The sequence below is a fragment of the Rana temporaria genome, chromosome 5, assembly GCF_905171775.1.
Source record: "Rana temporaria chromosome 5, aRanTem1.1, whole genome shotgun sequence".
NCBI classification, from domain to species: domain Eukaryota; kingdom Metazoa; phylum Chordata; class Amphibia; order Anura; family Ranidae; genus Rana; species Rana temporaria.
Genome location: NC_053493.1, coordinates 6,348,425 through 6,373,386, shown reverse-complemented (window position 1 = coordinate 6,373,386; position 24,962 = coordinate 6,348,425). Strand labels below are relative to the sequence as shown.

General features: G+C 47.5%; 1 protein-coding gene across 1 annotated transcript; it reads left to right on the top strand.

Moving 5' to 3' along the window:
- Positions 1-218: 218 nt before the first annotated feature.
- Positions 219-10,292, top strand: LOC120939765. Its single transcript, XM_040352100.1, has 3 exons — positions 219-780; positions 5,282-5,410; positions 9,736-10,292. The coding sequence occupies exons 1-3, from the start codon at positions 264-266 to the stop codon at positions 9,993-9,995; spliced, it is 906 nt and encodes a 301-aa protein (XP_040208034.1). The 5' UTR covers positions 219-263; the 3' UTR covers positions 9,996-10,292.
- The last annotated feature ends 14,670 nt before the right edge of the window (positions 10,293-24,962 follow it).

Here is a 24,962-nt window from a genome sequence, read left to right as displayed (position 1 = left end):
TGAATCTGGCCCACAATCTTCAATATTAGATATTATCCTAATAAAAGTGTGTAGCACTACCCCAGGAGGAGCTGCTGGATTTTTGGGCGGCGTGTTACCTCGTGGCTCCTCCGAATTCCTAGGGGTAGGGCTTATATTGCAGCCCTCCTGGGAAATAACGCTAGGTCTTATTTTTGGGGTAGGTCTTATATTGCAGCCCTCCTGGCAAATAATGCTAGATCTTATTTTCGGGGTAGGGCTTATTTTCGGGGAACCACTGTATTATGGTGTGTAAGGAAGATATAAAGGGTGTACTGCCTAATATCAGACTGACTCTGGTAAAGGGTGCAGAAGGATTTGTACAACACCAGAGAAGTCTTGTAGGATGGAGTTCAGTCATGTTACACGTCTTGGCTCAGATTTCTGCTGACGTTCCCAAACCTCCGTCTATAAAAATGAGTGACTATATAAAACCTATAATAATAGGTGAGCGGCGTGACGCAATGATGTGCGAGGTCGGCTCTCCAGCCATAGAGACGTATGGGAAGCGGTCACAGAGGTGTCAGGGGAGAAGATCTCAGGCACTCCTAGGACATGTTATACAACAATCACACCCGACACTCCGCCACAATTTATCTCACTTTTTGGGACTTTTTAAATTTATGTTAATGAGGTGGGCGGGGCTTTTACAACTTTACACTGTGCCGAGTGATCTCTTTCTTTTTATTCCTCTCCAGCGACTCGCCAAGATGAAGGTGCTGATCTCCTGTCTGCTGGCTTCTGCGTGTCTCTTAGTCCCAGGTAAGCCGTCTTCACTCGTTGGCGTCGGATTTCTGGTGTTTTTTGGTGGAATTTTTACAGAGATGGGAACTTTTATCATAATAAGCGCAGAATTTGGAGGTTATAGAAAAAAAAATTAGACAACAATGATCATCGAGTGACATTCATGGATGGACTTACAGTAATTGAGAAATATTTATTTTATTACTTTTTATCAGATTTTTTTGGGGCTGAAATGTCAATATTTTAGGTAGATTTGTCTTAACTTTTTTTTCATTGATAAATAGAGAAGTGATGAAAGAAAAAAAAGGGCAATTGGTTCATTAAGTCCAGCTATTTATGAGAGAGAGAGAGAGAGAGAGAGAGAGAGAGAGAGAGAGAGAGAGAGAGAGAGAGAGAGAGAGAGAGAGAGAGAGAGAGAGAAAGAGAGAGAGAGAGAGAGAGAGAGAAAGATAGAAAGAGATAGAGAAAGATAGAAAGAGAGAAATATAGAGAGATAGAGAGAAATATATATATATATAGAGAGAGAGAGAAAGAGATAGAGAAAGATAGAAAGAGATAGAGGAAGATAGAGAGATAGATAGAGAGAGAGAATCTCACAAAAGTAAGTACACCCCTCACATTTGTGTAAATATTTTCTTGTATCTTTTCATGTGACAACACTGAAGAAATGAAACTTTGTATCTACTAGACATGTGCACAGAAAAAGTTTTTTTTTGTTCCGTTTCGTATCGTTCCGTAGGTTCGTTCCCGTTCGTTTTTCGTAAGATGCCCGTTTTCCTGTTCGTTCCCGTTCGTTTTTCGTACGACGCGATTTTTTCGTATTCCGATCGTTTCGTATTTTGGTTACCGTTTTATTTTCGTACATGCGGGATGGTTCGTTATTCTGTTTAATTCATGTTCGTTACTTGTTAGACAATAATTTTCGTGATTTTTCGTCATTTTGTACTTTCGTAAATATATCGCGGGATTCGCGGCACTTTCAACACGCGGCTCATCCATATTAACTATTGTTAAGCCCCATACACTTGGTCAGACTTTTTTAACAACAAACATAAAAACGATCGTTTTACCGAACGTTCGTTCGTTTTTAAACTCCATCAGAAAACCATTTTTGGGTTCCAGGTTCAAAAGTCTGGCCAACTGATCTCCCTTCAGACGAAAATCCACAGAAAAGTTTATTTGACTTTACTGTACTACTGCACTCAGCACAAAAGAGAAGCTGCTTCACTAACTAACTACACTCACTGCCCATTCAAAAATGAAAATGACATCTATAACAAAAGATTTGCATTCTGTATTTTGAAACCAAATTACGAACAGAAAAAAGGAATTCAGAATACAGAATGAAAATCTTTTGTTATAGATGTCATATGAACATACAAACAGAAAAAGGATTCAAACAAAATACAGAATGAAAATCTTTTGTTAGATGTCATATGAACATACGACTGAAAATCAAAATACGAACAGAACAAAGATTTAAACAAAATACAGAATGCAAATCTTTTGTTATAGATGTCATTTTCGTTCTTTTGCCGTTTTCGTTTTGTCGTATTTTCGTCGGATTGTTTGTTCGTATTTGCGGTTGTTCGTTATGCGGCTCATTCGTAATCCTGTCGTTTTCGTATTTTGGTGCTTTAATTTTTTTGTATGTACACATTATTCTACGGGTACGAAAATGAACATTTTCGTACGAAAATAACATTCGTACGAACGGGAATGCACATATCTAGTATCTACAATGTTGTGTAGTGAGTGTACAGCTTGTATAACGGTGTATATTTGCTGTCCCCTCAAAATAACTCAACACACAGCCATTAATGTCTAAACCACTGGCAACAAAAGTCAGTACACCCCCTAGGTGAAAATGTCCAAATCGGGCCCAAAGTGCCAATATTTTGTGTGGCCGCCATTATTTTCCAGCACAGCCTTAACCCTCTTGGGCATGGAGGTCCCCAGAGCTTGACAGGTTCCCACTGGAGTCCTCTTCCCCTCCCCCATGATGACATCACAGAGCTGGTGGATGGTGGAGATCTTGCGCTCCTCCACCTTCCGTTTGAGGATGCCAGGCCAGTTTTATCGATTTCTTCAGCCAGGACCTGCACATCCTGGATAGACTTAGGCTCCATTCACATCTATGCGACAAAACGCCCGACGCCGGACGCTTGTGCCGCTAGAGGGGGGAATTCCCATTGCTGTCTATGGAGATGGTTCACATCTCATAGACGCCGTACGCCTGTCGCCTGAAAAAAAGTCCCGGACCCTTTTTTTCAGGCGACATTGGCGTTCTCCCAGAATTTGAAAAAAAAAAAAAAGTTTCACACTCGCGGCAAAATACGCCGCGTACGCCGTACGCTGTTGTCGCGGAGGTGTGAATGGAGCCTTACAGCAACTGTGGCTTTAACCAGTTGTATTCAACTTTTTTTAAAGCTAACCATTTATATTGGGGAAATTAAAGATTTGTTTATTTTTTTACGCCGATCTGGTTTGTGTATTTATTAGACCCTACATGGTACAATGTAAAGTTCCACCCCATATTTGTTCTCATTTGGTAATTGTTTTATTTGGGATGGTATCTCTGTAGGGTCATAATTGCCTCACGTTCATCCCTCGTACTCTTTTAACATTATATACATATATATCAGGGTTCAAGTCCTGGCGAAAAAAGTGTGGGAACTCCCACCCAAGATCCACTCCCCCACCAAAAAAATGATACGCTCATATGCATAATTACTAAACCGCATGTTTTTTTTCGATCCACTGTATCTTAGTAATCCTTTATGTTACTGGCCGCTTCCTGTATATGGATTCATCGGGTAGTGTGCGGGTATTCCGTCACTTCCTCGATGCCGCAATGTCTCCTGGGAGCTTTTGTCATTGTTCCCAGGAGACATTGCGGCGGAGAAGCAAGTTCTTTCTAAATCCCGCGATAACTCGCGGCAGACCTCCGCAATCGAGGAAGTGACGGAATACCCGCACACTACCCAATGAATCCATATACAGGAAGCGTCCAGTAACATAAAGGATTACTAAGGTTCGCCTGCCCCTGACAGTGACTCGAGCTGGGCATCGCCGCCTAGTGAAGGATTGGCTCGGGCGGCCCGGCTGCTCTCGGCTGCTTTAGTTCTGCAAAGGGAATAGAGTTCCTGCTGTGAAAAAAGTACAGAAACTCAGTTCCCACGCGTTCCCGCAGGACTTGAGCCCCGATATATATATATATATACACACACACATACACACTATATTGTGAAAAGTATTGGGACGCCTGCCTTTACACACACATGAACTTTAATGGCATCCCAGTCTTAATCCGGTCAGGACTCTGTGCAGGCCAGTCAAGTTTCTCCACCCCAAACTCGCTCATCCATGTCTTTATGGACCTTGCTTTTCTGAAAGGATACTATGTGGATATATTTACAGCTTTTATATGTTCTCTACAAGAAGACTATGGGGGAGATTCAGAAAGAGATAAGACGGCGTATCTCTGAGATCCGACGGTCGGATCTATGCAACTGATTCATAAGAATCAGTTACGCATAGATCTCCCTTAGATCCGACAGGTGTAAGTGACTTACACCATCGGATCTTAGGCTGCAATCTCCCGCCGGCCGCTAGGTGGCTCTTCGTTTTTTTTACGCGACAAATATGCAAATTCCGATTTCCGCCGATTCAGAAAAGAACGCCCGCCCGCCGCTTTTTTTTACGTAGTTTGCGTTCGGCTTTTTCCGGCGTATACTTACCCCTGCTATATGCGGCGTATCCAATGTTAAGTATGGCCGTCGTTCCCGCGCCGAGTTTTGAATTTTTACGTCGTTTTTACGTCGGTCGCGAATACGGATGGACGTAATTTACGTTCACGCCGAAACCAATGACGTCCTAGCGACGTCATTTGGAGCATGTGCACTGGGAAATTTCACCAGCGGCGCATGCGTAGTTAAATCGGCCCGGGTACGCGCCTGATTTAAATTGTACACTCCCTCTAGCCGCGGAATTTGAATTCCGCCGGGGGAGTTACGATCCGCCGGCGCAAGTTTGGAGGTAAGTGCTTTCTGAATACTGCACTAGCCTCTCAAATTTTCGCCGGCGGATCGTAAATCAGATAGATTAATCTATCTGAATCTAGCCCAATGGCCGGCCGTAGGTCCCCTGGACCCGGATCCATAGACTCCCATGTTAAATGTCAGTCTAGTCATGGGCACAGTGAGGCATGGGCACAGCGAGGCATGGGCACAGCGAGGCATGGGCACAGCGAGGCATGGACACAGTGAGGCATGCAAATGGACACCCTAGGCTTATACTCGAGTCAATACGTTTTCCCAGTTTATTTGTGGTAAAATTAGGTGCCTCGGCTTATATTCGGGTCGGCTTACACTCGAGTATTTACGGTACTTATTTATGACAGTAAGAAATATTTTGAAGCATACAGGGGGTAGTGCTAAGCTTATTTATCTTCTTAGTAAGTATGATTGCACAGTATACTTTATGACATTACTAACCTGCGTCATGTCTTCCCAACCAGCCTCCACCGAAAACCAAATCCAGTGCTATTTCTGCTATAATCCGACAGATATTCATTCCTGCAACCTGATCAAGACCTGTCCAGTGAACTACACTTTCTGTAGGACCGTCAAATTGAGTCCAAACACGGGTGAGTGTCCTGATTCCATGGTGGCATCAGCCAGGGTCATGGTGGTTGTATGTGACACTTGGGGTGGTATAAAGCTGCCCAATGTGATAGAATGATTGAACCTTTGATTATATTTTTTTTGTCAAGAACACAAAGACGTAAAATGGCGGGTTGTGATGGAGCGCTAAATAAGGTGACCACGTGTCCTGGATTCCCCGGGACAGTCCCACATTTTGCAGGTCTGTCCCAGGTCCCAGGCACCTTCCTTCCAGGACAATACAGTGTCCCGGAATAAGACTGACACAGCCACCTGGTTGACCAGACAATGGAAACTGTCTGTTTCCCAGCCCAGGGGGGTCAACCCGCCAAATGCCCTGCAATGCACTGCGCCCAACCAGGGTGCAGTAAAAGCTAATTGTTAAGGACCGGGGGTGGGAAGCCAGCGTCCTTAACAACTGATGAGTCCTCAGCTGTCAATGGGCTTCCCCGCTGACAGCTGAATAATAATAATAATAAAAAAAGCCGCCAATAAAAAAAAGTAAAAAAAAACGACGTTCTTTGGGGGCTTCCAGATTCTGATAACCCCCCTTTTTTTCTTTAGAAATTTCATTTTTGCTGCAGCAGGTTCTATACATGGTACATATGCACCACTTTACAGGCAGACTAAAGGGACCCCCCAGGCACTATATTTAGAGAAATTGTTCACTTCGGTATGGAAGTGGTTGATATTCAAACCAGACTAGCAGCCTGGGTGGCCAGGAAAAGGAGGATGGTGGGCGTGTGCCTTCTTTCAGAGTGTTGAAGGCCCCCCCCCCCCCCACTTATTTTAAAATGTAAGTGTAGCACTACCCCCGGAGGAGCTGCTGGTTTGTTTTGGGTGGCACATTTACCTTGTGGCTCTTCCGAATTCCTAGGGGTGAATGGTGCATGTAGCAGTAGTAAAGGAATGTCCGCAACATGTGTCTTTTCTGTGCTCTTTATTACCTAGCCGGGTAAAAACAATAAACTGGTGATGAAAGGATAGAGTTGAAGGAAGACGGAGAACAGCAGATTCAGGCATAGTATTTGGAAACAGCCCTGCTCCCACATGTAACACTTTCCGGACCACTCCTGCCTGAGTGGGCTTAGCTTATCCCTGGTGGTTTGTCGTAATCCTTTTGGATCGCCAGCCTCTCATTGGCTCTCCATAGATGGACTCCCCACCGAACAGCTATACCGCTTCAAAAATTGGAACCCAGTCGATTACTGGGTCCCCGCCGCTGCTCAAATGTTCCAGACCAACATGGTCCCGGTGTTCTAACGAGCTGGTTCCTACCATCGATATGGTTCCGAGCCGACGGAAAACTCCAAGAGGGAACAGCTGTTCGTCAGCTTTAGATGCACTCTCTCCCATTGGCTGATTATACACTATAGTACACGCCGCTCTACACAGCAAGGGCCAGCAAGGGGCGGATGTGGTATTGACCAGTGTTTTTTTGATTGGTTATCCACCCTGCTCTTTACAGCAAGGGGCGGATGTGATACAGCCCCCTGCTGTATAGAGCGGCGTGGATAACCAATCAAAAAAGCACTGCTCAATATCACATTCGCCACATTGCTGTGTAAAGCGGCGTGTACTAGTGTATAAGCAGGCTTCAGGCAGCGGGAGCGAGCTCGTCTAAGCTGACGATCAGCTGTTGAGGCTCGGAGATTTCCGTGGCTTCCTACTGCGCCTGCGCAGTCGAGGCAGGAACCATATCGATGGAGGAACACCGGAACTAGGAACACAGGCACGCACGTCCCGGCCAGGTAGGCCATAACGCCGGGGCGCCGTGATGTGGCCACCCTAAAGGTGGGTGCCACACTGGAAGGAGACCCAGAACCAATGGCTTCTGTCCCATAAATACCCTCCCCCAGCATGCACAGCAAGGCTCAACCCTCCCGATTGGCTGTTGGAGAAAAGCACCCAAACCTTGACTCCACTGCTGCCATCTACTGCACTGGGGTGGGAAGAACACCCAAGTACAACAGAATGAGCCCACAGCACAGCCAAGCTTAGACAGAGACCTTGGGCCTTGGGGTAGATTCAGCTAGCAATTACGCCTGCGTATCCATAAATACGCAGCGTAATTGCTAAGTAGCGCCGGCGTATCAACTTTCTGTGTTCAGAAAGCTCGATACGCCGACTGCAGCCTAAGATACCACTGGCATAAGGCTCTTATGCAGTCGTATCTTAGGCTGCATTCTGACGCTGGCCGCTAGGTGGCGTTCCCGTAGTTGTCAGCGTAGAGTATGCAAATTGCATACTCACGCCGATTCACAAGCGTACGCGCGCCCGGCGGTCGCGTTTTACGACGTTTGCGTTCGTCGCTTTTGTCGTAAGGCTGCTCCTGCTATTAGGAGGCGCAGCCAATGGTAAGTATAGACGTCGTTCCTGCGTCGCGATTTTCGAAATTTACGTTGTTTGCGTAAGTGGATCGTGAATGGCGCTGGACGCCATTTATGTTCACGTCGAAGCAAATGACGTCCTTGCGACGTCATTTACCGCAATGCACGTCGGGAAATTTCCCCGACGGAGCATGCGCAGTACGTTCGGTGCGGGAACGCGCCTAATTTAAATGATCCACGCCCCCTACGGGATCATTTAAAATACGCGCGCTTACGCCGGCCCCTTTTACGAAACGCCGCCGCAAATTACGGAGCAAATGCTTCGTGAATGAAGCGTAGCTCAAGTAATTTACGGAGGCGTAGCGTAAAAACGGTATGCTGCGCCGCCGTAGCAGTGCGCGCCCCTACCTGAATCTACCCCCTTGTTTTAAACATAACAATTTGGATCAGAGTCTACTAATGCTCTGATCACCCTCTAAATTTCAATAGCACCGGTACTTGGAAGTAACCAGGCGCTTCATAAGGATACAGGTTTAAAAAAGTATGTGGGAGATTATGGGGCTACTTTTAAAGGGTAGAGAAGATGGCAAACATGAATCCCCTCCCCCTTTTCTTGTACCATACTGTAACAAGACCCTTGCTCGCTCGGTTCCACTCTCCCGACACTCCTCTGCTACTATTGGAACAGATTGCAGATCGCAACGTCTGATGGTTCAGCCATCCGATGCTCCGGGATTCGAACTACAGCTATGTGCCGTTCGAAATCCATTTGTGTTAGCTCAGAACAAACACCGGGCAGGCTGTATGTAAGTTCAAACAGGAGACCCTTTTATTGGATGCACACACACTTTTATACAGCAGTTTGAACACCCCGCCCCCAAAAACCACTTTCCTATTGGTCAATTGTAAAGTACATTATAGTTCTCAATTAGGTCCTCATGGCCATGCAAATAAGGACTTGAAACAGGGTCAGCAGGGATTGGTCCGATAGTTTGAATAGGAGGACTGATATGTGTAATGAGACAGAAGCCCCAGGGGGCAATCACAGTACACAAACAGCCAGACACAGAACAATGCTTTTCCTCCAGACCATGGAGCCGTCTGGAGGGGGGGTTAGCCTTAAGACAGGGCATAAGACCCCCCCACTGTGTAACAGATTTCAAGGAGAAACACTTCAGCATTCCAAGGTCCATGACAATACTCCCCCCTTGGAAACAGTCCAACAGCCACAGTGGGACCCCGAACGGGTCAACTCGAGGATGTTGGAAAAGCATTCCAAGGTCCATGACACATACCATTCCACACACCTTGCAACCCTGGCAGGGGGGGGGGTAACCCTGCAATTGGGGTGTCAAAGCTCTCCCCCACTCCTGAAATTGAGCCCTCTTTCAATGTTGAGGGATAAGGGCCTCAAAAAGCATGTGGGGTCTTGTGGGTGGTAAAAAGTATGTGGGGTCTTGTGGGGGTGTAAAAAGTATGTGGGGTCTTGTGGGGGTGTAAAAAGGATGTGGGGTCTTGTGGGGGGGGGGGGAAGCATGTGGGGTCTTGTGGGTGGTAAAAAGTATGTGGGGTCTTGTTGGGGTGTAAAAAGGATGTGGGGTCTTGTGGGGGTGTAAAAAGGATGTGGGGTCTTGTGGGGGGGGGGGAAGCATGTGGGGTCTTGTGGGGGTGTAAAAAGGATGTGGGGTCTTGTGGGGGTGTAAAAAGGATGTGGGGTCTTGTGGGGGGGGGGAAGCATGTGGGGTCTTGTGGGGGTGTAAAAAGGATGTGGGGTCTTGTGGGGGTGTAAAAAGGATGTGGGGTCTTGTGGGGGGGGGGAAGCATGTGGGGTCTTGTGGGGGTGTAAAAAGGATGTGGGGTCTTGTGGGGGTGTAAAAAGGATGTGGGGTCTTTTGGGGGGGGGGTAAAAAAGGATAGGGAGGCTGGCAAGCATTTTTTTGTGGTAATCCCTTCTTTTTTTTTGTCTTTGTGCATCTAAGGCTTCCCCTTCGGTTCATCAACACTGATGGTCACCAGGGACTGCGTTGAAAACTGTCAAAACAGCGACATGGCAGAATTGGGGTCAGAAACGGAAGTCTATTGCTGCCAAGGCAATCTGTGTAACAATCGGCATGGAGTTCTCCCAACCTGCGCCAACCACCAGGGGGCATCGCCCTACCACCTGCAGAGCGGAGCACAAGGGGGACTCATCGTGGGCTTCAGTCTGTTCATTGTTCTCTTCCCTTCGTGGGTCTGGTGACATTTTCTGCTCTCCCCGGAGCGCCACCTAAAGGACTATATCTCTTCTCACCAATGGACTGTTCTCCTCCATTATTATTTTTTTTGAAAATTGTTTTTATTTGATTTTTTTTTAAAGCATTTATACATTTATATGACCAGTACAACCAGAAAAATGTTCACCTGTGCCTAGTACAGCAGGGTCCTCATCCTAGACTTAGAGACAGAGGAGGCACAAAATGTAGCCTTAAATGCAGGGCCGCCATCAGGGGGGTACAGGCAGTACACCTGTAAGGGGCCTGGAGGTCCCCAGGGGCCCAGATGGCAACCCCTTTTTTTTTTAATTTTGTAAGGGGCCCGGAGGTCCCCAGGGCCCTGTATGGCAATCCCCCATTGTTTATAAAAAAAATAGATACATTTTTTATATATATATATATATTTGTTTGTTTTTATTAAAGGGCCCAGAGGTCCCCAGGGCCCCGGATGGCAACCCCCCTCTTTTTTTTAATATTTTTGTTTTTGTTTTTATTAAAGGGCCCAGAGGTCCCCAGGGCCCCGGATGGCTACCCCCCCCTATTTTTTTTTTTTTATAACATTTTTTTTTATATATATTTTTTTGTTTTTATTAAAGGGCCCAGAGGTCCCCAGGGCAACCCCCCTTTTGTTGCTGCACCCTCCCACTTCTCAAATCCCCCCCCCCCCCAGTTTCACAATTCGCGGCAGCCCCCCCCCGATTTCAGACGGCAGCACCCCCCCCCCACCCCGGTTCTCTGCTTTGATGATTAGTGGATGGAAGCAATTCAGAGTCCGCACATCATCTCCAAGGGGTAAGGCTAATCAGACACATTGCTAATACCCCAAAAAACTTTGGCTAGAGTTCCTCCTTAAAGCAATAATTAAGTGATTTTAACCCCTTCAATACCGGATACTTCCTGCCCAGGCCGATTTTCAGCTTTCTGCGCTGTCGTTGTTTGAATGACAATTGCGCAGTCGTGCTACACTGAAACCAAACAGATTTTTGTTATCATTTTGTTCCTACAAACAGAGCTTTCTTTTGGTGGTATTTGATAATTTCTGCGTTTTTTTTTTTTTTTTTGCTAAACAAATAAAAAAGACAGAAAATTTTGAAATTATTTTGTTGTTTCCGTTATAAAATTTTGTAAATAAGTACGTTTTCACTGACGGGCACTGATAAGGCGGCACCGATAAGGCGGCACCTTCAAGGTGGCACTGACGGGGACTGACGATGGGCACTGATAGGCGGCACTGATGGGCACTCATGGGTGGCACTGGTGGGCACTGATAGGCGACACTGATGGGCACTAAAAGGCTGCACTGATGAGTACTTATGAGTGGGACTGATAGACAGCACTGCTGGGCACTGATAGGCGGCACTGCTGGGCACTGATACGTGACACTGATAGATGGCACTTTTAGGCATCACTGATGGCACTGGCAGGCATTGGGGATGGGCACTGATTGGCAGCTGCCTGGGCACAAAGGGCATTTCCCTGGTGGTGTAGGTGGCATTCCTGGTGGTCCATTGCGGCATCCTGGTGGTCCTGGGCAGGCATCCGAGGGAGGGGGGGCTGCGCTATTAAACAATCAGCGCAGACCCCCCCCTGTCAGGAGAGCAGCCGATCGGCTCTCCTCTACTCGCGTCTGTCAGACACAAGTGAGGAAAGGCCGATCAACGGCACTTCCTGTTTACATCGTGATCAGCTGTGATTAGACACGTCTCATCACCTGGTAAAGTCTGTGTAACGGCTACCCACTGGTAGTGAGGGGTATCGGCCGTTGGAGACGTCCTTTTCCCTGGCAAGCTGCGATATGCAGGTACCGCCGGTATATCCCATCGAACGCCCTTCCAAGAAACGAGACGTGCTACGTTTGAAGGGTCAAGCAGACTGACTTTATTTGGCATATTTCACCTGCTTATATCTGGTTACAACTGTTACAAGAACAATGACAGTTTCTGCCCTCCCCTTTTCCCAGTAGGGGGCTTCAACACAGACCCCCTGAAACAATGACATCTCCTTGAATTAATCACTTGGCCAGTTTCTAGACGCTTCGGCACCTCACCCCACTTAACATTTCCTGGCCAGGCACATAGAATTCAATTAACCTTTAAAACAATTATCACTCACACATAATCCCCATCAGCATACACCTCACAGGGGGCTGTTTACCTGCACACAAAGGAGGGTTCATTATCTATGCGAAGAGTACATTAGCATTCAACAATGAAAAGAAACTTGTCCAATTAACCCTTTGAGCTCAGAATACAATGCGGTACCTCCACTTGTGACAAGCCATGCAGTTCCTTGTAGTCCCCCTGCACGAAGATTATAACTGTCTCGGCAGCATGCCTGTGTCCGTTACAGTCTGACACACCACACCACCGATCGCTGCGAAATGCACGCCCCCATGGGCGCGCAGCGGCTGTTATCCTGCTGGACGTCATATGACGTGTCCAGTCAGGATAACTGAACTACAGACCGGCCATCATTCTGCTATAGGCCAGGCGGGAAGTGGTTAAAGGTTAAAATAACAAACATGTTATACTCATCTGCTCTGTGTAATGGTTTTGCACAGAGCAGCCCAGATCCACTTCTTCTTGGGTCCCCGCCGGCGCTCCTGGCTCCTCCCCCTTGACCAGTGCCCCCAATAGCAAGCTGCTTGGCATGGGGGGCCCTGGTGCGTGCTCGCTCCCGAGCCCTGCCCTATGCATCCATAAGACACATAGAGCCGGGGCTCAGCCCTGCCCCCCCCCTCTATTCATTGGCTTACTGGCTGTGATTGACAGCTGTGAAAGCCAATGGCTCCCCCTGCTGTGTCTCAGCCAATGAGGAGAGAGGGACCCGGGAGGCTCCCGCGCACATTGCTGGATCAAGACTTCACACTAGAGGGCAATTACAGTTATGCTTGTATCTTTGTACTGAAATTGGGGTTTAGTTTTTCTACTGTTTCATTACTGTATTTTTCAATAAATAATACTTTTTAAATACTCACCCGGCCTGTTCTGAAAATGCTGAGGGGTTATGCTGTGCCTCTGAGCACTAGGTTTTGCTTGCTGGATCAAGAGGGTGCTCAGGAGAGTATTAGCGGGGCTGTGAGCGGAGCAGTATGTCACAGAACCCCCCATCGCTCTCCACCTGAGTGCTTCCGTCAGTCAGAGGCGGCTCTAGGCTTTGTGAGGCCTGAGGCAAAACTTGACATGGGGCTCCACTCACTCCCATGATGGGAAAAATAATTCAAGGACAAGAGCCTCTTCCCCACAACCCTGGCCGGAGGTTGTGGGGGGTCTGCGGGCAGGGGGGCTTATCGGAATCTGGAAGCCCCCTTTAACAAGGCGGCCCCCAGATCCTGCTCTTTAAATGCCCAGGCCAGGTTTTGCAATTCGGCACTGCGTTGCTTTAACTGACAATTGCGCGGTCGTGCGGTCGTGGCTCCCAAACAAAATTGGCGTCCTTTTTCCCCCCACAAATAGAGCTTTCTTTTGGTGGTATTTGATCACCTCTGCGGTTTTTATTTTTTGCGCTATAAACAAAAATAGAGCGACAATTTTGAAAAAAATTCAATATTTTTTACTTTTTGCTGTAATAAATATCCCCCAAAAATATATAAAAAACATTTTTTTCCTCAGTTTAGGCCGATACGTATTCTGCTACATATTTTTGGTAAAAAAAATCGCAATAAGCGTTTATCGATTGGTTTGCGCAAAATTTATAGCGTTTACAAAATAGGGGATAGTTTTATTGCATTTTTATTATTATTTTTTTTTTTTACTACTAATGGCGGCGATCAGCGATTTTTTTCGTGACTGCGACATTATGGCGGACACATCAGACACTTTTGACACATTTTTGGGACCATTGTCATTTTCACAGCAGAAAATGCATTTAAATTGCATTGATTATTGTGAAAATGACAGTTGCAGTTTGGGAGTTAACCACAGGGGGCGCTGAAGGAGTTAGGGTTCACCTAGTGTGTGTTTACAACTGTAGGGGGGTGTGGCTGTAGGTCTGACGTCATCGATCGAGTCTCCCTATAAAAGGGATCACTCGATCGATGCAGTCGCCACAGTGAAGCACGGGGAAGCCGTGTTTACATTCGGCTCTCCCCCGTTCTTCAGCTCCAAGGAGCGATCGCGAGGGGGCGGCTATAAACGAATAGCCGCGCCGTCGCCCCGGATCGCTCCCCGCGGGTTACCGACCGCCGCATGTACCGGGGGGGTCCCGATCGGACCCCCAACACGCGGAAAGGCGGGGACGTACATGTACGCCCATATGCCTGTACGTGCCATTCTGTGGACGTACATATACATGCGGCGGTCGGCAACCGGTTAATAACTAAGGGCGGGGGCCGTCTGGTGATGTCACCTGGTGAACCCGCCCCCTTGTGATGACATTGACTGATGGCATGCAGGGTCATTGACGTTAAAAGGGTTGGTGACACTGGTTGTTAGGGACTCTTAACGCTGCCTGAGCACAGCAGCGTCAAGTTCCCCTGTCCCTCAAAACTGGGGTAATGCATTGGGCAAGTTAGGTGGCCGCGAGGCCCCTGTGAGTGCGAGGCCTTAGGCGGACGCCTAATTTGCCTAATTAAAGAGCCGCCTCTGCCGTCAGTACACTGATTTCTCCAGTCTCGACCTTCAGTTATCAGATATTACAGCCACATATTGTAACCAAGAACCAGGCGAGACTAGCTCAGTTACAAAACTGAATCATGGAAAGTTTTATTGGACAAGGATACAGGTTTTTTATACACATGAAAAGTAGGTCCCCCCCCCCGTCCTGATCATATTACCCTAATAATACAACCTGTGTGACCTGAAATATAAATTTACATGAGCTAATTAACCACTTCAGGACCAGGCGATACTAGCTCAGTTACAAAACTGAATCATGGAAAGTTTTATTGGACAAGGATACAGGCTTTTTATACACTTGAAAAGTAGCCCCCCCCCCCCGTCCTGATCATATTACCCTAACAATACAACCTGTGTGACCTGAAATATAAATTTACATGAGCTAATTAACCACTTAAGGACCCGCTCATGTACATATACGTCCTTTTTTTTAAAGATGGATATCTCGTAACGGCAGCAGCTGCTGCCACAACCGAGATATCTATCTTTACTGTGAGCGGTCCTTTAAACGATGACAGTGGTCTCCGCGGCGCATTCGCCGCAAGATCGCCATTATCGGTGGCGGGAGAGGGCCCCCCCACCTCCCGGGTGAAGGGGGAGAGGGTCCCCCCACCTCCCGCCGCTCTCCCGCGCCTTCCGCCGCTTAGCGGAGCCGTCGGGAGCGGCGGAGGCGATGGGGTCCTTTCCTCTCCTCAGCTGGGATACGAGTGAGGGCAAGATGGCCCCCACCCGCCCCCATAGCATAGCAGGGCGGAAGTGACGTCAAAACGTCAGTCCCGCCCATGCATCTTAAAGCAATATTTTCTAAATGTCATTTTTTCAAAAAAAAAATTTTTTTTTTGCATTTAAGTCTAAATATTAGATCTGACATCTTTTTGACCCCCAGATCTCATATTTAAGAGGACCTGTAATGCTTTTTTCTATTACAAGGGATGTTTATATTCCTTGTAATAGGAATAAAAGTGATCCATTTTTTTTTTTCAGTGTAAAAAATAATAAAATAAATAAAAATAAATAAGAAAACAAAAACAATTTTTTTTTTAAAGCGCCCCGTCACGACGAGCCCGCGCGCAGAAGCGAAACGCATACTTGAGCAGCGCCCGCATATGAAAACGCTGTTCAAACCACACAAGTGAGGTATCACCCCGATCGGTAGAGCGAGAGCAATAATTCTAGCCCTAGACCTCCTCTGTAGCTCAAAAGATGCAACCTGTAGAATTTTTTAAACGTCGCCTATGGAGATTTTAATGGGTAAAAGTTTGTCGCCATGCCACGAGCGGGCGCAATTTTGAAGCGTGACATGTTGTTTATCAATTTACTCGGCGTAACATCATCTTTCACAATATAAAATAAAAATTGGGCTAACTTTACTTGATAAAAAATGATCACAATTAAAAGAGCATAAATGCACAAATAATACAATCACAAACAGCGCTAATAGTGACAGTTCTGGTGTAGATGCCCCAGGCACCACTTCTACACTTCAAAAATTGCGTGAAGGAAATCAATCAGTAGAGGCAAAAGTTCCAGAAAGAGTGTGGTCCACTTTAAGAAAGGACAGACAGTAAGCACCTTCCACCCGAACTCCTCAAGAGACACCACGTGGGACAAAATAAGCCCCCTCTGGGGTACGCACTTACCAAAAAGTAAAAGTAATATAAGGCGATGTATATGTAACTCCAGACTGATAATAATCCTTCAAGCAGGGTAATCAAACACATCTGTGTGGAAGCTCCCAATTAAGCCAAAAAAAGACAAAAACAGTGCCATAGCATAATTCCGTTTTTAATGGATTAAAGATATTAGTAGCCCACAGATGTAAAAAACCCCTTCAAACATTAAACGTACAATATAAATGATTAACAAGCGCATAGTCACCAACTCCTGTATGATAGGTGAAGCGTCGTGCTGGTCCTGCTTCAGTCTCAGAGAGACTAACAACTTCTGGTTCCAGCCGAGGCCCTGGTGGAGCGCAAGCGTCACTTCCTGAGCGTCGTGAGTAGCCACGCCCTGACGCGTTTCGTCATAGGACTTCGACAGAGGGCTAACTTTACTGTTGTCTTATTTTTTAATTTAGAAAAGTGTATTTTTCCCCAAAAAAGTGCGCTTGTAAGACCGCTGCGCAAATACGGTGTGACAGAAAGTATTGCAACGAGCGCCATTTTATTCTCTAGGTCAGGGATCCTCAAACTACGGCCCTCCAGCTGTTGCGGAACTACACATGCCATGAGGCATTGTAAAATTCTGAAATTCACAGACATGACTAGGCATGATGGTAATTGTAGTTCCTGAACAACTGGAGGGCCGTAGTTTGAAGACCCATGCTCTAGGTTTGTTAGAATAAAAAATATATATCATTTGGGGGCTCTAATTAGAGGGAAGGAGATGGCAGTGAAATAAACACTGGGGAAGCTCCATTAGCGTTGCTGGTTTACTTATCATGCCAACGGCCACCACAAGATGGCGCCAGATCACAGAAGGAAGCATAGGCTTACAGAAGGCCGCAAAGCCACAGCCTCAATTACCGGCCGGCCCGGGCCTGACACGATCGCGCGGCGGGGGATGTGGGGGCGCACACAGAGACACAGGATGGGCACGATCCCACAATGCTTTCCCCCAGCTTGAGGCAGCTCTTCATTGGAGATTGATAGCAGTGCAGCCATTGTCTCCCGCTGCTGTCAATCAAACCAATGACGCTGCGCGCCAGGGGGGGCGGGACTGAGTCATACACTTGGCCACTATAGCCGCCACTGTATCACAAGCTAACCACCTTGGGAGAGCGCTTCCAGAGGGGGGTTAGCTCTTGCGGGGGGGACCAGAGTACGGCCCGGCTGTCTGGTCCCAACCGGGAGTCGGTAAGAAGAGATTAGGCCCTACGCTTAGCCTCCTCGTCAGAAACCTTTCACCAGCACTGACACACCCAGAGCCATCTTAATGCAAGGGCTCTCCTGGGCACTGCCCAGGGGCTCCAGGAACATGGGGGGGCCCCACAATCTTGCATTACATCATACTTGCCAACTGTCTTGGATTTGCTGGGACAGTCACGCTTTTTACTAAACTGTCCTGATAGGGTCTTGTCTCGGGAAGCGTCCCAGAGCCTATACTGTGCCCTCCTGAGCCCACTATTGTGCCCACCTGACCTGCCCCCCTAGACCGTGCCCTTTGTGCTGACTAGTCTTTGATTTATGGAATGTTTTTCTTTTGTAAAATCGATTTTATTGAAATTACTAATGAACATATGTTTAATTCTATCAACTATTTATACTTTATTTCATGAAAGTAGGGGCATAAATTGGGGCAAGCTGGAAGGGGCCATAGTGCATTACTTTGCCCAGGGGCCCATGATGCTATTAAGACGGCCCTGGACATACCTCCCAACTTTTTGAGATGGGGAATGAGGGACACCTATCAGCAAAAGTATGCAGGCATAGGACACACCCCTTGGCACGTCCCCTTAAAGGAGAATTGTACAAAAAAATAAGATTGGTAAAACCCTGCTTTTTTTTTTTTTATCACTACTATTCCTTTATATCAGTGGCGGCTGGTGCTCAAAATTTTTAGGGGGGCGCAAACAAATGAAAAAAAAAAAAAAAAGACAAAAAATCAATTGTCGCCACTGTGCCATCAATTGTCGCCACTGTGCCATCAATTGTCGCCACTGTGCCATCAATTGTCACCACTGTGCCCATCAATTGTCACCACTGTGCCATGCCAAACGCAGCCACTGTGCCATCAAACGCAGCCACTGTGCCATGCCATCAATTGTTACCACTGTGCCCACATCAATTGTCCCCACATCAATTGTCCCCACTGTGCCCACATCAATTGTCGACACTGTGCCCACATCAATTGTCGCCATTGTGCCCACATCAATTGTCCCCACTGTGTCCACATCAATTGTCCCCACTGTGCCCACATCAATTGTCCCCACTGTGCCCACATCAATTTTCCCCACTGTGCCCACATCAATTGTCGCCACTGTGCCCACATCAATTGTCCCCACTGTGCCCACATCAATTGTCCCCACTGTGCCCACATCAATTGTCCCCACTGTGCCCACATCAATTGTCCCCACTGTGCCCACATCAATTGTCCCCACTGTGCCCACATCAATTGTCCCCACTGTGCCCACATCAATTGTCCCCACTGTTCCCACATCAATTGTCCCCACTGTGCCCACATCAATTGTCCCCACTGTTCCCACATCAATTGTCCCCACATCAATTGTCCCCACTGTGCCCACATCAATTGTCCCCGCTGTGCCCTGTAAAATGCTGCCAGTCAGATTGCCCAAACCCCCCCCCCCTGCCCGGCACTTACCTTTCTGGGGTTCGCCATCCTCCTTCCACGGTCCCTCGATGTCTTCTGCCGCCCTCGATGACGCTTCAGCCAATCAGGTTACCGATAACCAGAATCAGTGAACCTGATTGGCTGAGACGGCCGTCAGTCTTATCCAAGGGACGTAGCCCACCTACGTTCCGAGGATAAGACATCCGGGAGCTGAAGGGCTGTACTGGGAAAGCCTATCAGAGCAGCTGGCTCTGATACCTGTCCTTATTCAGATAATCGGCGCCCAATGTCCGGTTATCTGAATAGGCTGGCCACAATAACATGCAATGCAATGAATGAGTGTATGTTATTTGCGCGGCGCTGCAAAACAAATTTTTAAAAGCCTTAAAGGGCCCGTTTTTTTTTGTGTTTTTTTATGACTACAGGAGGGGGGGGGCGGCGCCCGGGCTCCCCCTATGGACGGGCCGCCACTGCTTTATATTGGCTTTTGGAATTTACAAACGCAGCAATTTAGAAATCAGATGAAAGGTTTAGCACTGGGAAATACTTTTTGATAGCTAAAAAGTGCATTTTTATACATCTATATAGATCAGACCAAAATGAGGGACAAATGAGGAGGAAATAAGGACAGAGGGACATTGCTCCAAATCAGGGACACTCCCTCGAAATCAGAGACAGTTGGGAGCTCTGGCACTGACATGGCTGAGTTATGTGGGGCAGCAGCATCCAATAGGATAGCTTCCCTAGTGACCCATGAACCTTGTTCCTCCTGACTTCCTCTCCATCTTCAGGCCGAGAAGATGGCGGAGCACCACCTACTGTGGAGAAAGTAGACTGCACCTGCCTACACACGCTGGATCCTGCATTGCAGAGGACATTTTTTGGCGGCAGGACGCTATACTGGTCCAGGGCAGTGGTCCTCAGATAGGGGGCATCATTAGCTAGATTCAGGTAGTGGCGACGCGCAACTATAAGGCGGCGTAGCCTAGCGTATTTACGCTACGCCGCCTTAAGTCAGAGAGGCAAGTACTATGGGGCAAATCCTCAGCCAGTGGGCGTAACGTAATTTTTCCTATTTAAGTTACACTGCCGCAAAATTTCTACCTAAGTGCCCGATCCACAAAGCACTTACCTAGAAATTTTGAGCGGTGTAACTTAAATCCGGCCGGCGCAAGGCGTTCCTCTTCTCCAGGGGGCGATTCCCATTTAAATGAGGCACGCTCCCGCGCCGGCCGTACTGCGCATGCTCGTGACGTCATTTTCCCGACGTGCATAGCGCGAAATTGCGTTACGCCGGGCTTTGTGGATCGCGACGGGACAATAAAGTTGCGTCGGGTAAAAAAAAAGATACGGCGCCAAAAAAAAAAAATTTCATTTAAAAAAAATCGCGTCGCTAGCAAGAAAGGTCTGTTTTTACAAGGTGCAAACAGTTTACACCATGTAAAAGCAGCCCTAATTTTGCGTTTGCAAAATAAAACTTACGGAGAAAAAACTAAGCTGAAAAGCTTTGTGGATCTCTGTAAGTCCTAATTTGCATATCCGAGGCGGCATTTCGACACAAAATGCCCCCAGCGGCGGATGCGGTACTGCATCCTAAGATTCGGCAGTGTAATTCAATTACAAATGTCGGATCTTCGTCCTAACTATGGGAAACTGATTCTGTGGATCAGTTCCATAGTTAGGACCAGGGATACGACGGAGTAACAGCAGTTACTCCGTCGTATCTCTTTTGAGGATTTGGCCCTGTATTCTCAAAGTACTTGCCTCCTAACTTAGGGCGGCGTAGCGTAAATGCGGCGGGCGCTAGCGCGCCTAATTCAAATTCGGCTGAAAGGGCGTGTTTTATGTTAATATGCTTTGACCCGACGTGATTGACGTTTTTTTTTAACTGTGCATGCGCCGGGCGCCTACATTTCCCAGTGTGCATTGCGGCTAAGTCCGCCGCATGGGCCTATTGATTTCGACATGGACGTAAACGACGTAAATCCCTATTCACGGACGACTTACGCAAACGACGTAACATTTTCGAATTTCGAAGCAGGAACGGCGGCCATACTTTAACCTTACTATTCCAACTATTTGATGGAATAACTTTAGGCCTGCTAAAGCGTTACGTAAACGGCGTATCTGTACTGCGTCGGCCGGGCGTACGTTCGTGAATAGGCGTATCTATGGATTTACATATTCTACGCCGACCGCAATGGAAGCGCCACCTAGCGGCCAGCCTAAATATTGCAATCTAAGATAGGACGGCGCAAGCCGTCGTATCTTAGATATGTTTAAGCGTATCTCTGTTTGAGAATACACTTAAACATAGGTCGGCGCAGATTCAGAGTTAGGTCGGCGTATCTACTGATACTCTACTGATACGCCGACCTAACTCTACCTGAATCTAGCTACAAGTCTCTGAAGGTTCAAGTGATACATGGCTTGCCATGATGGGTGAAGACTGGATACTGGTGCAGGTCCTGTGGCAGGAATGGTGAGCGCCTGGGTAGTCTTCTGATACCTGTTGGTGACTTTTACATTGAGTGTGGCAGGGTAACACCTGTGTCGTGGCTCAAAGTTTGCCGCCTATTCCGGTGAGCTGACACTCTAAAGATGCCACACAACAACGTTTCCAAAGCTCAACGTCAGCTACAAATAGGTAGATTCAGTAAGAGTTAGGCCGACTTATCAGTAGATAAGCCGACCTAACTCAGAATCTGCGCCGACCTATGTTTAAGTGTATTCTCAAACAGAGATACGCTTAAACATATCTAAGATAAGACGGCTTGCGCCGTCCTATCTTAGGTTTCAATTTTTCGGATGGCCGCTCGGTGGCGCTTCCATTGCGGTCGGCGTAGACTATGTAAATGAGTTAATACGCCGATTCACGAATGTACGCCCGGCCGCCGCAGTAGTTTTACGCCGTTTCCTTAAGGCATTAGCAGGCCTAAAGTTATACCATCTATTAGGTGGAATAACAATGTTAAAGTATGGCCGCCGTTCCCGCCGCGAGATTCAAATTTTTTACGTTGTTTGCGTAAGTCGTCCGCAAATCGGGATTTACGTTGTTTACGTCCACGTCGAAATCAATAGGCCCGTGCGCCGTACTTAGCCGCAATGCACACTGGGAGATGTAGTCACCCGGCGCATGTGCATTAAAAAAAAAAACCTTAAAAAATGTGAGGTCAAGCCTCAAAACGTACCAAAAAACACGCCCCCCTCCAACACATTTGAATTTGGCGCCCTTACGCCCGCCCGCTTTAGGCTACGCCGCCGTATATTAGCAGGCAAGTACATTGAGAATCATGTACTTGCCTAGCTAACTTACGGCGGCGTAGCCTAAACACGCTAAGCTACGCCGCCGCAAGTTTAAGCCTTTCTCTGTGAATCTACCTAAAAATTTCTAAGGAATAAATCCTGCATTGTGCCTCATAGTTGGGAGGCCTGTTCTGGTGCCCTGGCTCCGTCCTGCCCGGGGGGGGGGGGGGGGGGGGGGGGGTGATGGGAATGCGGGGGGGGGGGTGGAGTTTTGAAGTGTTTTGCTCACTCTTTCGGCATTTTAATAAACTTTTTAATAAACAAAAAATGCAGTGCGGCAATGCAAGAAAAAAAAAAAGAAGAAGCTTATGACCTGTACTGTTGTACTTATGGGCAATTTGTACGACGTTGGCGGCTTTAGCTTTATTTTTTTTATATTTTTTTGGTAAAGGTTCCTCTAGATGTTAGAAATCCGGTGTCACCGCCAAAACCTCCTACAAAAAGTTTTCTTTTGCAAGTTGTAATGAATCAGGGTGATGCGCTGCTACTGTATTTATATTGTCATATTAAACCCTCAGTTTTTTATCACTTTCAGCCGCTGATTTTAATTACTTACTGACTATGCAGCTTTTTCTTTGCCTACGCTCCAGTTTAAGTCGGTGACATGACCGCTGCCTCGGGTTCCCTGTTTCAGGGGGGTCTCCTTTCTCTTGCAGCGTCCTATGGAGCCACCTTTCCATACAGGGACTAGAGTTGTGTCTCCCAACACTGCTGTAGATTCATGTACCTGCGCTTCTTGTTACGGCGGCGCAGCGTATCGTATTTACGCTACGCCGCCATGACTTACAGGAGCAAGTGCAGTATTCACAAAGCACTTGCTCCGTAAGTTGCGGCGGCGTAGCGTAAATGGGGCCCGCGTAAGCGCGCGTAATTCAAATGGGGAAGGGGGGGGCGTGTTTTATGCTAATATGTGATGACCTGACGTGATTTACGAACGGCGTCCGTGTACATATCCCAGTGTGCATTGCTTCCAAGTACGGCGTAACGACCTATTGGTTTCGACGTGAACGTAAATTACGTCCAGCCCTATTCGCGAACGACTTGCGCAAACGACGCCAAAAATTCAAATTTCGAGGCGGGAACGACGTCCATACTTAACATTGGCTGCGCCTCCTAATAGCAGGAGCAACGTTACGGCGAAAACGACTTACGCAAACGACGTAAAAAACTACCGCCGGGCGCACGTACGTTTGTGAATCGGCGTATCTAGGTAATTTGCATATTCTACGCCGAAAACAACGGAAGCGCCCCCTAGCGGCCAACGTCAGATTGCACACAATTCTACGCCGCCGCAATCAAGTTACGTCGGCGGAGGAAGCCTATTTTTAAAGCGTATGTGCCTTTGTGAATCGGCGTAAGGATACGCCGGCGCAGAATTCAACCCCCCCCCCGTCCGCCATGTTTTCTGGACTCAGTTATCTCTCTTGCAGGCCTGGAGCAGCCATGGCAGGGGGTTACAGGTAGGGCAGAGTGAAATCAGCGACATCCATTCACCGATCACCCCATAGGAGAGTTAACAGGGAAGCAATTTGCCACTTCCAGGTTCAGAGCCATCATTCTCCCGGCTGTTCTGGCCAGGAAGGCCGCTAGTTAGGCATGATTTGTTCTTGGTTAGCTGCAGTGGAGTCCCTATTAGCAAAAAAAAATTGACAGAATTTACTAACCAGGGTTCGGGTTCACCGAATATTCACCGGACCCTCAACGTACTGACTCCGGGCAGATTCACCTCACTTCCAGGTTCAGAGCCGCCATTCCCTCAGCTGCTCTGGACAGGAAGGCCGCTAGATAGGCATGATTTGTTATTAATTAGCTGAAGTGGAGTGCATATTAGCAAGAACAAATTTCCAGAATGTACTAACCAGGGTTCGGGTTCACCGAATATCCACCGGACCCTCAATGAACTGATCCCGGGCAGATTCACCTCACTTCCAGGTTCAGAGCCATCATTCCCTATTAGCAAGAAAAAATTTCCAGAATGTACTAACCAGGGTTCGGGTTCACCGAATATCCACCGGACCCTCAATGAACTGATCCCGGGCAGATTCACCTCACTTCCAGGTTCAGAGCCGTCATTCCCCCAGCTGCTCTGGACAGAAGGGCCGCTAGGTAGGCATGATTTTTTCTTGATTATCTGCAGTGTAGTCACTATTAGCAAGAAAAAATGGGCAGAATGTACTAACCAGGGTTCGGGTCCATCGAATATTCGCTGGACCCTCAATGAACTGACCCCGGGCAGATTCACCTCACTTCCAGGTTCAGAGCCGTCATTCCCTCAGCTGCTTTGGACAGGAAGGCCACTAGGTAGGCATGATTTGTTCTTGATTAGCTGCAGGGGAGTCCCTATTAGCAAGAAAAAATTGCCAGAATGTACTAACCAGGGTTTGGGTTCATCGAATATCCACCGGAAACCCTCAATGAACTGACCCCGGGCAGATTCACCCCACTTCCAGGTTCAGAGCCATCATTCCCTATTAGCAAGAAAAAATGTCCAGAATTTACTAACCAGGGTTCGGGTTCACCGAATATCCACCGGAAACCCTCAATGAACTGACCCCCGGGCAGATTCACCCCACTTTCAGGTTCAGAGCCGTCATTCTCCCAGCTGTTCTGGCCAGGAAGGTCGCTTGGTAGGTATGATTTGTTCTTGATTAGCTGCAGGGGAGTCCCTATTAGCAAGAAAAAATGGGCAGAATGTACTAACCAGGGTTCGGGTCCATCGAATATTCACAGGACCCTCAATGA

What these genes read in the sequence shown, in the direction of transcription:
- LOC120939765 (XM_040352100.1), top strand. Translation starts at nt 264, where the DNA reads ATGGTGTGTAAGGAAGATATAAAGGGTGTACTGCCTAATATCAGACTG. An exon ending in TGCGTGTCTCTTAGTCCCAG is followed by an intron (nt 781 to 5,281) that starts GTAAGCCGTCTT and finishes CTTCCCAACCAG; the next exon opens with CCTCCACCGAAAACCAAATC. An exon ending in CAAATTGAGTCCAAACACGG is followed by an intron (nt 5,411 to 9,735) that starts GTGAGTGTCCTG and finishes TGTGCATCTAAG; the next exon opens with GCTTCCCCTTCGGTTCATCA.